At 41.1% G+C, this 13,427-nt stretch overlaps 1 protein-coding gene across 1 annotated transcript in view; it reads left to right on the forward strand.

Annotated features, from left to right (window-relative positions):
* The window catches only part of LOC133639912 (von Willebrand factor A domain-containing protein 7-like), a 20,535-nt gene extending 8,407 nt beyond the window's left edge, over positions 1-12,128 (forward strand). The window contains exons 6-18 of the mRNA XM_062033600.1: positions 1,696-1,824; positions 2,196-2,382; positions 2,503-2,672; positions 3,975-4,087; positions 7,433-7,549; positions 8,061-8,261; positions 8,336-8,471; positions 8,553-8,705; positions 8,781-8,873; positions 8,973-9,082; positions 10,874-11,038; positions 11,137-11,457; positions 11,543-12,128. Coding sequence (XP_061889584.1) covers positions 1,696-1,824; positions 2,196-2,382; positions 2,503-2,672; positions 3,975-4,087; positions 7,433-7,549; positions 8,061-8,261; positions 8,336-8,471; positions 8,553-8,705; positions 8,781-8,873; positions 8,973-9,082; positions 10,874-11,038; positions 11,137-11,457; positions 11,543-11,938 — 2,291 coding nt within the window. The 3' untranslated portion in view covers positions 11,939-12,128. The remainder of the gene's footprint in view (positions 1-1,695; positions 1,825-2,195; positions 2,383-2,502; positions 2,673-3,974; positions 4,088-7,432; positions 7,550-8,060; positions 8,262-8,335; positions 8,472-8,552; positions 8,706-8,780; positions 8,874-8,972; positions 9,083-10,873; positions 11,039-11,136; positions 11,458-11,542) is intronic.
* The last annotated feature ends 1,299 nt before the right edge of the window (positions 12,129-13,427 follow it).

Genomic DNA, 13,427 nt, shown 5'->3' on the forward strand with positions numbered 1-13,427 from the left:
ATTGAGCACATGTTAACACTTTGAGACAGATTACATTTAGATCAGGGGCCGCATGGAGGAAAATCTGTGCACACGCGAGCCGGACTATTAAAATCATGGCATTAAAACTAAAAAATAAAGAGAACTTCAGATAGTTTTCTTTGTTTTACTTTGGCCAAAAATGGAACAAACACATTCTGAAAATATTACAATAAAAATATAGAAAAAAATACCGGCAGCGGTAAAGTTTAGATCCATGAAGGAAAGAAGAAAGTGAATGAATGTTTATAACTGAATACATTTACATGTGCATAAAAATGTGTTTTATTTTGTATTATTTTTTTTTTAGGAATCAAGTAACGTTTATGACAACCTTTTTCCAAAACACAATATAGAATGTGAGATATAACAGGATAGTGCATACATTTAGCATTTGTTTTAAAAACGGTTACAAAAGAGTGGGACCCCAAAACTTTACTGTGGGACCAAATTTTTATGACTTTGAAAATTCCTAGCGCCAACACTGATGGAGTATTAATGCGGGCAAAACAGCAGCAGGCCTGCGGGCCGGTTCTAATACTAATCAATAGAGATGTCCGATAATATTGGACTGCCGATATTATTGGCCGATAAATGCTTTAAAATGTAATATCGTAAATTATCGGTTTCAAAAGGTAAAATGTATGACTTTTAAAAACGCCGCTGTACGGAGTGGTACACGGACGTAGGGAGAAGTGCAGAGCGCCAACAAACCTTAAAGGCACTGCCTTTGCGTGCCGGCCCAATCACATAATATCTACGGCTTTTCACACACTCACAAGTGAATGCATGCATACTTGGTCAACAGCCATACAGGTCACACTGAGGGTGACCGTATAAACAACTTTAACACTGTTACAAATATGCGCCACACAGTGAACCCACACCAAACAAGAATGACAAACACATTTTGTGAGAACATCCGCACCGTAACACAACATAAACACAACAGAACAAATACCCAGAACCCCTTGCAGCACTAACTCTTCCGGGACGCTACAATATACACCCCCGCTACAACCCCACCCCCCACCCCACCTCAACCCCGCACCCCCCCCAACCCCGCCCACCTCAACCTCCTCATGCTCTCTCAGGGAGAGCATGTCCCAAATTCCAAGGTGCTGTTTTGAGGCATGTTAAAAAAAATAATGCACTTTGTGACTTCAATAATAAATATGGCAGTGCCATGTTGGCATTTTTTTCCATAACTTGAGTTGATTTATTTTGGAAAACCTTGTTACATTGTTTAATGCATCCAGCGGGGCATCACAACAAAATTAGGCATAATAATGTGTTAATTCCACGACTGTAATTAAGAGTTGGACAATAACGGAATATCGGCAAAAAAGACATTATCGGACATCTCTAAACAGGATAATGCATACATTTATCATTTGTTTTCAAAACGGTTACAAAAAAGTGGGACCCCAAAACTTTACTGTGGGACCCCATTTTTATGACTTTGATTCCTAGCGCCAACACTGATGGAGTATTGGTGCGTGCAAAACAACAACAGGCCTGCGGGCCGGTTCTAATACTAATCAAATATCATCCCGGGGGCCATAGATCATTCATTCGCGGGCCGGATAAATATATTATTAAATATTAAATATTTTCTTTCAGATATTGTTGATTGCATTTTAGAGTTTTTCTGACATTTGCTCAATTTGTTTGCAGGCCCAACTGTTCCAACTTGTACAAGCTGTGTAGGTGACGACTGTACCGACAACATTTTGCCTGCTGTGCTGGATGGGGGCCTTCTCACATCCGGTTACTTTGACAGATTCTTCCCAAATAAGCCAGAAGGTAATATATTGTCAGATTACAAAGGGCTGTTGTTTTAATTGATTAATTCTGAGCATAATTTATATTCGGTACTAGGGGTGCTACTATAGATCTATTCATCCTTAGATTTGTTGGGAGTATGAAACAATTGATATGGTATGGAGGCGTACCGAGTTTCCACACAAACCAGATTAAGTAAGGGACAGGAAGTGTAACTGCCTTTCAATATGGTCAGGCATATACTTCGTAAATAAATAAAGTGCAGCTCTGTTTTCTCAAATCTGATATTTTATTTGTAGGCCATATCACTCAGGCCTGAATGAGGGGATACAACCGTGTATACTCAGCATCACAAAGAATGATGTTCACTGACTTTGTCTTCGTACTTAAAGGTAAATGCAGCCATGGAGGTCCTCTAGACTTGACAAGCACACAGGAACCAGTGGGAGGCATCAACAAGGACACCTTCGACTCCAGGCATGGCTTCCTCCACCAAGAAGCAGCTGATTTGGCTCTGACAGCTAGTTTGGATCTCCTGGAGAACATCAGAATATCTGTAGGAGACCAGGAATTTCTACTGTAAGAGATTTTAAAAGCAATTCTCGGTTCTCAGGTCAAATGACCATCAATTGATCAGACGTAAGATAATAGACCATGAAGGCATAATACGTATGGGTTGTCTCTCTTGCATTCCTGCAGGCTGGTAGGCCTCTCTTTTGCCCCTGTGCTATGTTTTGTCATCGACACAACAGGCAGTATGGGTCCGGAAATAGCTGAAGTGAGGAGAGTTTCCAATAACATCGTCGCAAGTCGATTGGACACTGGTCTGGAACCTCCATTCTACATACTGGTTCCTTTCAATGATCCAGGTACACTATTTTGGGTTGATGATATTGTGTGCACAAACACAATATTGGACAGAAATAACAGTACAGTATAATATGGTTGCCACGATACAATCATTTCAGTAGTTATTACAGATTTTAGATATGTTTACGATACCCCGGCATTTTAAATTTGCTACTTTATTGACATTCGTCATGTTTTTAAGATTACTGTTTGTAATTTAAATTGCAGTACCAGCTGCCAAGAGGTAGCTATACTTAAAAAAATACTGTACAGCATTAGCTTGTAGTCTCCCAGTGTATCGAAAGTGTGCTTATAAATGCTAAAAAATTAAAAACCCTAGTCAACGTTAGAGTGTCCGCCCTGAGATCGGTAGGTTGTGAGTTCAAACCCCGGCCGAGTCATACCAAAGACTATAAAAATGGGACCCATTACCTCCCTGCTTGGCACTCAGCATCAAGGGTTGGAATTGGGGGTTAAATCACCAAAAATGATTCCCGGGCGCGGCCACCGCTGCTGCTCACTGCTCCCCTCACCTCCCGGGGGGTGATCAAGGGTGATGAGTCAAATGCAGAGAATAATTTCGCCACACCTAGTGTGTGTGTGACAATCATTGGTACTTTAACTTTAACTTTTAACTATTTTAAATTAATTAAAGAACAGCGGTGGCGTGGAGCTTTCAAGTACATGAAATAAAAAATATTGTTTTGGCTATTCTCTCAATATGGTGGTGGCGTGACATCATAAAAATTGTAATGAAATAGTCTTAAAAAAGACTAAAACATAATTTCAAAACCACATCTTTGTGTTTTTAGTTTGTATCATTACTCCATCTTTCCTGGTTGTTTTTGTTTATTGTATTTCTACAATGTGCCACAGAGTCCATAAATACATGAGGCAATGCTGGTTCAGACAATGGTTGGTTGCTGTACACGTCACGCTGTACCCGGTGTTTCTTATACTTGTAAATTGTTTGCTTATGCCTTGGTTCCTGTTTGGCTGTTTAATTTGTATGTTACTTACCTGTAGACCTTTGTTTCTTCCACGCTGGTGCCACCTTATTTTTCATTATTAAAATATCATGTTGCCAATCGTCTCTGCATCCTGCGGTCAGGCCAACAACACCAAGCTCGCAGAAATGATTGTTCGAATTGGTGTCTAATTCATAACAACATGGAACAGTGTGACTTGTGTTTTCAAAATATACGTAAAACTCTTGACATGTTACTGTATTTCATGTTTTATTACTTACACAAGGTATTGGTGTAGAACATGTTTTAAAATTGTGCATCATTATTTGGAACTTAATGTTTTTCTTTTTGCAGATTTTGGACCTGTGCTACAGACGACCGATGCAACTTTTTTTATGGAGCAAATCAATTCGCTGACTGTCTCTGGAGGAGGTGACCTTCCAGAGTTGAGCTTGTCTGGATTGCAGGTGTGTGCAGCACAATGCATCTTTTCATAATTCCACCAGATTTGCTTTCAAAAGTGGACAACAATGAATTATAAAAATAACTACCAAAATTAAAACATATTTGTAAATTAAATTAAAAAATGTGAACCATGTTTACAAACTCTGTAGCCCATTTATAGAGAACAATTAAACAGAAAGCAAAAGTACAGGAGGCGATAATTTAAAAGCCTTTTCAGACATCTTACTGATAATGTGTAATGTGTAAGGATGGGTATCTTTCACATTTGAATTGTTACGGTACCAATTCCAGGTACCTGGAAACTCAATACGGTATTTTAATATTTGGTACTTCTGTGTGTGCCTATTAATATATGGGAATTCAGCGCTCAAATTTTACCGCCCTCGTCATTTGTCGTAATGCCCAAAAAATTGACCAACATTTGCGGCAAGAACATGCCGTGACCGCCCTTGACTTTTTACTTTTTAATGGACGAGTGATGTAACGGTATAATGATAATTTGCGATAATTCCCGACGGTTAGTAATACGTCAAATTTTTAATTACCAAAAAAGCGTAATTTATTAATGCATTTTCGGCAACACGAAGTCAGGCGCATGGACACTAGCGGTGTTTGGCTTGATAATCATGGCGGACCAACGACAACGACTTTGCTGCGGAGATTTCCCCTCGGAGTAAACGGAGCCAAGCGTTTGGTTTAACCTCATTTTCCCTCACTTCCCGCCGTGCGTTTAAGAGCACAGTGCTGTGTTTAGATGGAGACAGGTGTGGACAATATTGGAGACAGACGCACTTGTCGCCACACTAAAAGTATACAGCGAAGGAGAAAGCTATTTGATGTTTTGCAGCGGGCGATGTGTCGTGAACGTTGTCACAACTTGTTTATAAAGTATTTACTTTGTTTACTGGGATGCTCACTCCTTTATTTAACTGCAAACTGTATCAGTGTTCAAATAACACCAATACTAGCTATAATGTTTTGTCATCTCATCGAATTGAACGCAGGCTGTGAAGATTGTTTATTCGATGTGAAAGGCATCACTCCGGGTTTTTGTTGCTGGCCAATTTGTTGCACTGAACCACTAGGAGGCGTTTGAGAAGAACAAAGCTTGTTTATTAGACTTAATCTTCATTAGCCAAACTGCTTTGTTTTATTTTGATATCAAAAAGTAAACACCGTGGTTTTTTTTACTTTAATTGTGTTTTTTTTCTTGTCAAAGGTGTTACTTAAAAACCACTCATGTGACACATCATTTTGTTAATGTTTTATTGTGTATGGTTAATTCCTATATGACATATTTCTGCTCAAACTCTTAATGGATCTGTTCCGATACAGCATCTACATCTACATATAAATGTACATAACGTACAAAAATATAAAAACTCCCTTTATCAAAATGTAAAAATAGAGATAAAGGCATTATGTAATGACAAAAAGCTGACAAATTGATGTTATTAAAAAATTTAAAAAAATAATATTTGTCTATTAATATATGGATAACGTTTATCTATAGTCTTTTTATTAGACATTACAAATGACATGATGGTGTTACGGTCATACCCCAACTCTGTTTTACTTAACAATCAGTAATCATGATTTCAACATTGATAACAATAATCTATATATATATATCCTGCCTTGAAAGAAAATAACGTTTGCCTTGGTGCCCTAAAATATGAGCCATCCTTTAAGGCAACACTTGCCTTGACCTTAAAAAGTAAAAATTTGAGGCCTGGGAATTCATAACACTTCAAAAAAAATGTTTTTTATTATTGAACATTTAACAGTGAGCTGGTATTGATAACTGTGGTACTGTGTGTCACACTTCTAAGTCTCGTTTGCAAGTTGTCTATAGTAGACTTGGAAGTAATCTATAGGATACAGCAGTGTTTCCTAAACATAAGGACGAGGCCCACAAAATATATGTTTCTCAGCTGTGGACTGTATGGGCCACAGCAAAACTCAGTTGTAATACACTTTTCCACCACTGGCTGTAATGAAAATATTGAATAAACAGAAGAAGTCTAAACCTAAAGTCAAAAGTCATGATTAAAATGGTGATACTGAATTTTAATTTGCACTTTAATTTCATTGACATTTTATTTTAGAAACATAAATGTCATAGTTCTAAGTGGGTGTGTGTACTAAAAGCAGCTAGAACTATAGTACAGCTAAAACAGGTTGCCAGAATAAACTGGAGGATTCTGAATTTTAGTTTGGTACATCTATGTCACATAGAGAACACAAGGCACTTAGTAGTTAAAAGGTAATAATCTAAAAGTAGCTCTGAATTAATATCATTCTATTATAAAAGAAAGGACAAGATCACGGGTACAAGCGGTCGAAATGAGTTTTCTCCGCCGGGTGGCGGGGCTCTCCCTTAGAGATAGGGTGAGAAGCTCTGCCATCCGGGGGGAGCTCAAAGTAAAGCCGCTGCTCCTCCACATCGAGAGGAGCCAGTTGAGGTGGTTCGGGCATCTGGTCAGGATGCCACCCGAACGCCTCCCTAGGGAGGTGTTTAGGGCACGTCCGACCGGTAGGAGGCCACGGGGAAGACCCAGGACACGTTGGGAAGACTATGTCTCCCGGCTGGCCTGGGAACGCCTCGGGATCCCCCGGGAAGAGCTGGACGAAGTGGCTGGGGAGAGGGAAGTCTGGGTTTCCCTGCTTAGGCTGCTGCCCCCGCGACCCGACCTCGGATAAGCGGAAGAAGATGGATGGATGGATGGATATTATAAAAGACTTAAATAGAATAAAAGCAGAAAAGTTCCCACACCAAAAAAACACACACTGCAAATATAGGAAAATACACGAAAATAAAACCAAGCCTTAAAATAACAGCACCGAAGAATAATTTAAACTATTGCACAAACCCAGCAATCGAATCAACGTGCCAAATGACCAAGTTAAAAAAGATTAGTAAAATGTTTGATGTCAGATAAAAAACACTGACATGTTAAAATTGTGCACAACAAAACACTCCTACAAAAAACAAACATCATGCATTAAGAAGATAATCAACTAAAATCTTGTGAATACAACAATTTTAATGACAAATACCTTGGCAGTGTCAATTGTTCATCGACATTTCCCAGAGAGCACCACAACATCCTGTACTAAATAGTGACACAAAATGTAGTACTGTATGTAATACTTGATAATGAGAGTCAGAAGTATAAGAAATCAATATATAACTAGCAGACAGCACAGTTATAATTATCAACTCACTGTTAAATAAAACAATGAGGTTTTATAATTAACAAAATGTACATTAAATTACTTTTATTTTAGGTCAGAGATCAAATGTAGTTTCTTGCCTTTTAAATGTCATGTCCTGTTTTTGACAGCTTGCCCTAACTGCGGCCCCGCGCTTTTCTGACATCTTTCTCTTCACTGATGCTCCAGCAAAAGATGCTGACCTAAGAAACATCATCCTTGCCCTTATAGAGAGCACCAGGTCTTCGGTGAGTCTATGTTTTATACTCTTCTTGCTTCTGCTACAGTAAGATGTATCCCAGCTCCCCAGCAGGGTGAATGGGACCTATGATGATTTTCGCATTTCTGACGTATGCATGTTTTAACCATGTTGGATACTCAAGTAAAACAATGCCAAAACATCAAACCATGAATTCAGTTTTGGATGGCTCTGACCACAAGGGTTTTGCAGTCTGGCTTGTGACGTCACAGCAAGGTAGACTCAAGTATTTAGTTTTTACAGAGGGCTTCATATTCGGACCGAATTGTATCTTACCTGCATCTTGCTGGCAGTTTTTCACTATTTACAACGAACAGAAAATGGTCAGACATGTGTTTTGTCTCACATGAGGATTGTGGGTGAAGGGCAAATTTCCAAAAAAGTGCAGTTCCCCTTTAAGAAAGTTCAAATAATATATTGAACCCTTCACGTACAGTATTCTATAGAAACGTGATGAAACAGTGTCTACCTAGGTTTTAATTGAGTTTTCTCATTTTTAGGTGACGTTCCTGCTAACAGACGTCCTTAATCGAAGGAGAAAAAGAGACCTTCTAGGTGTGGCACCCAGGACTGTGACTCAAACACAGGCTGAGTTGTACCGGGAAATTGCCTTGGCCTCTGGAGGTCTGACCATCGAAGTCCCTAACTCGGATCTCTCAATGGTTACGATTGTTATAGAGGATTCCATAGCCATCGCCGTGGTAAGATAAGGAGGGAGGGGAAAAGACGTGAATAAAGTTTGGGACGTGGATTAATTCATGCCACTGTCTTTCAGGTGACTGTTTTTCAAGATGTGAAGAATCCCGGAGCGCCCTGTAATTTCTCATTTTTCATCGATGACACACTAAGCAACATAACTATCCTCCTCACAGGAGCGCCATCTCTCAACTTCACCCTCCGCAGCCCCACCGGTAAATGTCCTTTTACTCAGCATCAGCCATGAAGGCACCGACTGTTTGTGCCGATCTAACCTTCCTCTCCTTCCCTCCCAGGTGCAACTCAGACCTCCAGTGGGGTCACTGAACCTCTGGCATCTTTCAGCTTGGCAAGTAACCTCAGACGACTGAGGCTCAACAACGATAGTGAGACCGGACTGTGGGAAATCAGTGTGAACTCCACCGATCCCTACTCTGTAAAGGTCATAGGTCAGTTGTAGAACCCAAAAGTGGCGGATACGTTTTCTTAAAGGTTAATATTTGTTTTCCCAATGCTGGCATCAGGTCAAAGTTCATTGGACTTCATCTACAACCTCGTGGAAGTCAAGGATGGAGCCTCCACAGACTTCTTTCCGCAAGAAGGCCGACCTATTTCAGGTCAAACATTTCTTTCAATTCAGTTGTGAAAAGCGGTCATCCATCCTTGTTAACAGCCGTATGTGAAAATGACATTTTGTATCACGTACAAACTTTCAGGCGGTAACGTCAGCCTCTTGGTCACACTGACAAGAAGTGACGGTGTAAGTGTCACACAGGTCACACTGTTAAACACCTTGGACGGAACAGAGGTCAACGGGACATTGCAGGCAAGTTGTTTAGTATAATAATCTGTGTTGGGTTTCAGTTTTGCATACAGAATGTCAATGAATGAATGCTTCATATGAAAATGTACAGCTAACATATGCCTAGCCCTAGCCCCCTTCCTACTCTGTCTTTAAAACGAATACAGCCACAAATTGCCCTTCAAATGTTCACTGTCTCCTGTTGCAGACTGCTTTAGTGCTGGTCTTGTAAAGCAATTATACCGGGTTGAGCCCATGTCAGAGTTGTCTCAGTATATATGTTAGAATTTTGATGTTGCTCTAAAACACATACTGTATTTTCTGGACCATAGGGCGCACCGGATTATAAGGCGCACTGCCGATGAGCGGGTCTATTCAGGTCGTTTTCCATACAAAAGGCGCATTGGATTATAAGGCGTATTAAAGGGGTCTTTTTTTCTTTTTTTTTTCTAAATTTAAAACATTTCCTTTTGGTCTACATAACATGTAATGGTGGTTCTTTGGTCAAAATGTTGCATAGATTATGTTTTACAGACCATCTTCAAGTAGCTTTCTGACAGTCGTTTCAGAATGCGTCGTTTTGGGGGCGGTCTGATTTACGTGGCTCACCTTCGACAGCGTCTTCTCCTCGCCATCTTTGTTGTAGCGGTGTAGGGGGCAAGGACGGAAGTGGAAGAAGTGTCAAAAGATGGAGCTAACTGTTTTAATGACATTCAGACTTTACTTAAATCAAAAACGGGCAGCATGTCCTCATCCGGAAACAACAACAAGGCCGTAAATGTGTCCCGTGAAAAACCGGCCGACCGGAACTCTAATAACGACTTGGGTGATTAATTTAACTCACAACACCGGTATGTTTTAGCGCTTTCATGGCGAGTTTACTGACAGATACAGTATAAGTAAGAACTTTACACTACTTTATAATATAAATGGCAACAGCGGAGGATGACAGTCCCATAACAAGAAGATAGAGAAAAAGAAGAAGTCTTATCGACTAAGGCATCGTCACGGACTACAAAGGCGGACGCGCACAATTTTTCAGGATTTATGACGATCCCAAATACAGATCAGCAGGTACCAGAAGGTAACAAAAGTTGCTTTTGCATAATATTGTGAAACAAAACGGCAGATAATATGTCTTACCTTATACACACACCATAATGATACTCGTATGTTGAAGCACAGTACAATCCATCAAGCGGTGCGGCTTCATAGCTTACCAAAGTCATGCTAAAACATTTTGATAGATTTTTGAGCGCCATGTGTAATGTTCTATATTTTCAATGGAACATATACAATGTTGGTCTCGTTTACTTGAGTCATATTGCCTTATACCTCTCTTATGTTTGACTGCCATCTACTGGTCACGCTTATCATTACGCCACGTACCAAATACAGTTTATTCGATGTCGGTGAGCAAAACCAGAATTATTCCGTACATTAGGCGCACCGGGTTATTAGGCACACTGTCGACTTTTGAGAAATAAAAATGATTTCAAATGCGCCTTATAGTCCGGAAAATACAGTAAATTTAAATTATTTGAAAATGCAATAACGAATCGATTGTTTCCTAGTTTGAAAAAGACAGCTTTTTGGAAATGCTCCATAAGATCCGGCTCCCTTCAAAGAGCCATACATTCCATCTCGAGTAATTATTATGAGAGTCATCTTAATTAAACATGAAATGTAAAAAAAAATGTAACATACTGTGAACGTCCCATCAAATACAACTGGCGAATGCATTACAGTCCAAGACACTTGTTTTTGTGTCAGGCAGACATCTTCTTTGACTAAACCTTGTCTTTTACCCCACAGCCAATAACAAATTCAACCTTCGTGGTGACGTTCAGTAACATTACAGAAGGTACTTATGTGGTTCTACTGAGGGGAGAAACAAGCAGCTTAACGTCAAGGATGGCGTCAGGCAGCTTCCAGAGACAGGCCCCCACTCGAATCACAACTTCCAACATTGTTGTCAATGTAAGCCCCGGCACTTTTTATTTGTATTAGCCATCAACACCCATCATCTTTGAAATGTTTGTTACTGGTGCTAAACCAAAGCTATTATCATCCTTCAGGCTCTACCTAACACCACCATCATAGAAGCTGGCTCTTCCGTCACCATCCCCTTCACTGTCGCCCTGACCAATGGTGGCGTCATAGACAGTGGCGCAATGGAGACGTTCACGGTGAGCGCCACCAACGACCGTGGCTTCTCCCTAGCATCGCCCAGCAGTGTTACCACAGGAGCCGACAGCGGCGGGATTGCCAGCGGCACGGTGACTCTCATCGCTCCTGCAGATGCGTTGTCGGGAACGGACGTGACGCTCACCATTGCGGCGGAGGACGCAGCTGCCGTCAATAGTAACAATGTCGTACTTAGGTTTTCTGTGTTCAGGGTAAGCGAAAAGCTTAAAGATCCTGATGAACCAGATTGTTTTAGTTTCACACGGTGTCCCAATGTCCCTGCCTTTCTGTCCCCAGGTGACAGATATCGCTCCGCCAGTGTGCCTGGCTAATACATCCAGCGGCTGTCCTGCAAATGAATCACTCTGCAAATACTTTGTGTGGGACTTCATGGCCAATGTGACCGACGGCATCAATGGGACGGATGTTGAAATCACCGTCCTTGAAGGAAACGGCACCCTCGAGACGAGCACAGAGGTCGGGCCAGACGGCGAGAGCATCACTGTGGTCTCCTACACGGCCTCCTGCTGTGCAAACAGAGTGGTGTTGTCCGCTGTGGACAACGCGGGAAACGTGGGCCGTTGTGTGGGCCAGGCCGACGAGGTCGACATCATGCCCACCATTAAATGGAATGTTGTTGCCAAATCCAATCAAGTTTGTTTTCGGGGCAGTAGAGTATTTGTTGCTGAATAGACTGATTGGGGTAAACATGGGGGGAGGTGGTGGATAAAAAAGGCAACCCCCAAACTAAGGTCCTCTTAGTCCTCAGTTTGATACTAGATGAAAACCTCAAGCGTTAGAATCACATACGAGCATATAACAGCATACAAACTTGGAGGGGGCAGAGTATGCGGGGGTGTTATCCAGCCTGAAACTGCAGCCACCCAGGGCGCTGCTTCGCTAGCAATCATACCACGGGGGGGTGGGGGGGGGGGTGAAGTAGGATTGGTGTGGGGCGTATGTGTTCTTTTCTGAATTGTAGCAGCCCATAAGTTTAGAAGTCGCTCCATTTGGCCCTTACAGCCTTACAACTTAGCTGGTTGCTGTGGAGGCGTCTGAGATCTAGTCCACCACAGTCAAAAACATCCCAAGTGTCCTTGAAGGAAGTGGGGAAGGGATTTGAGAGCGTCTTTTGTTGCAGTGGACTCTCTGGGTGTGTTTACAGCATGACTTTGCCATGGCCAGTGTAGAGTGAGCCAAATTGTAGATAAGAATTGTTTTGGTTAGGGTGAGCAGATACATTCCAAATTGTTCATCTGCTCGAGTTGATAGTAATCGCTCTCAAATTAGTCATAATGTTGTCTTGCAGAGCAGAAAGCTTCTCCGAGATGTTATCCAGTTTGTGATTTAGTTCAAATTCTGAGTGCCCACAGCTTAGTCAAGCCTATCAATCATTTGTTGCATCTTAATAATTTGTCGTTATACCAGGGCAATGCTTACTCTACTCAGTAGATGTCCTCTTATCATGATATCTGAATAGGTAGATATCTTCAATGTCCTCGACTAAAAGAATCGCCAGGCACACGACCCTCCATTTCTCTTAAGAGTCCATCGTTTATTAAGCAACAAACATTTCGTCTGGACAGGCAGGTTTACATGAACCCGGACAGATCTTGTCAATTTCTCTGGAGGGCCCATTTGATTAATTCCATTCTTTGAATGTTGGAGAGCAGTGCAAAAAAAAGGCTCTAAGAAAGTTAAGACAAGACAAATTAAAGAAGCAAAAGCAGAGGTGACAAGGGAGAGGGAAGCGACGTGTCGGCCTTCGTTGAGAGCCAGAAAGAAGAATAAAGCTAATGAAAATGCTGACGCGGCGACTGATGGAAGGCAAATCTTCAACACATTATCTTATCTCTGGGTTGCTTGTGTGGCTTTCTTGCTTTAGATATAAAATGTGCAGGGGAATTGTTTTTTTTATACAATATAATTATATGACTCATGACTTTATATTAATCCGGTTATTGCATTTGATGTACTCATTGATGGAGTTCGAGTTGTAATGTGAGTTTTGTATGGGATGCCATTATTTGATAGGAATAAGCACATGTAACATGTAACTTCCAGGTTTTTGTCAGGTAATCATGTTCTTTGTCCTTTCTTCCTGGTCCCATATTGTCCTGGATTTTGGTCTCCATCCATCCATCCATTTTCTACCGCTTGTCCCTTTTGGGGCGGTCTCCAC

The sequence above is a fragment of the Entelurus aequoreus genome, linkage group LG22 (assembly GCF_033978785.1).
Source record: "Entelurus aequoreus isolate RoL-2023_Sb linkage group LG22, RoL_Eaeq_v1.1, whole genome shotgun sequence".
NCBI lineage: Eukaryota > Metazoa > Chordata > Actinopteri > Syngnathiformes > Syngnathidae > Entelurus > Entelurus aequoreus.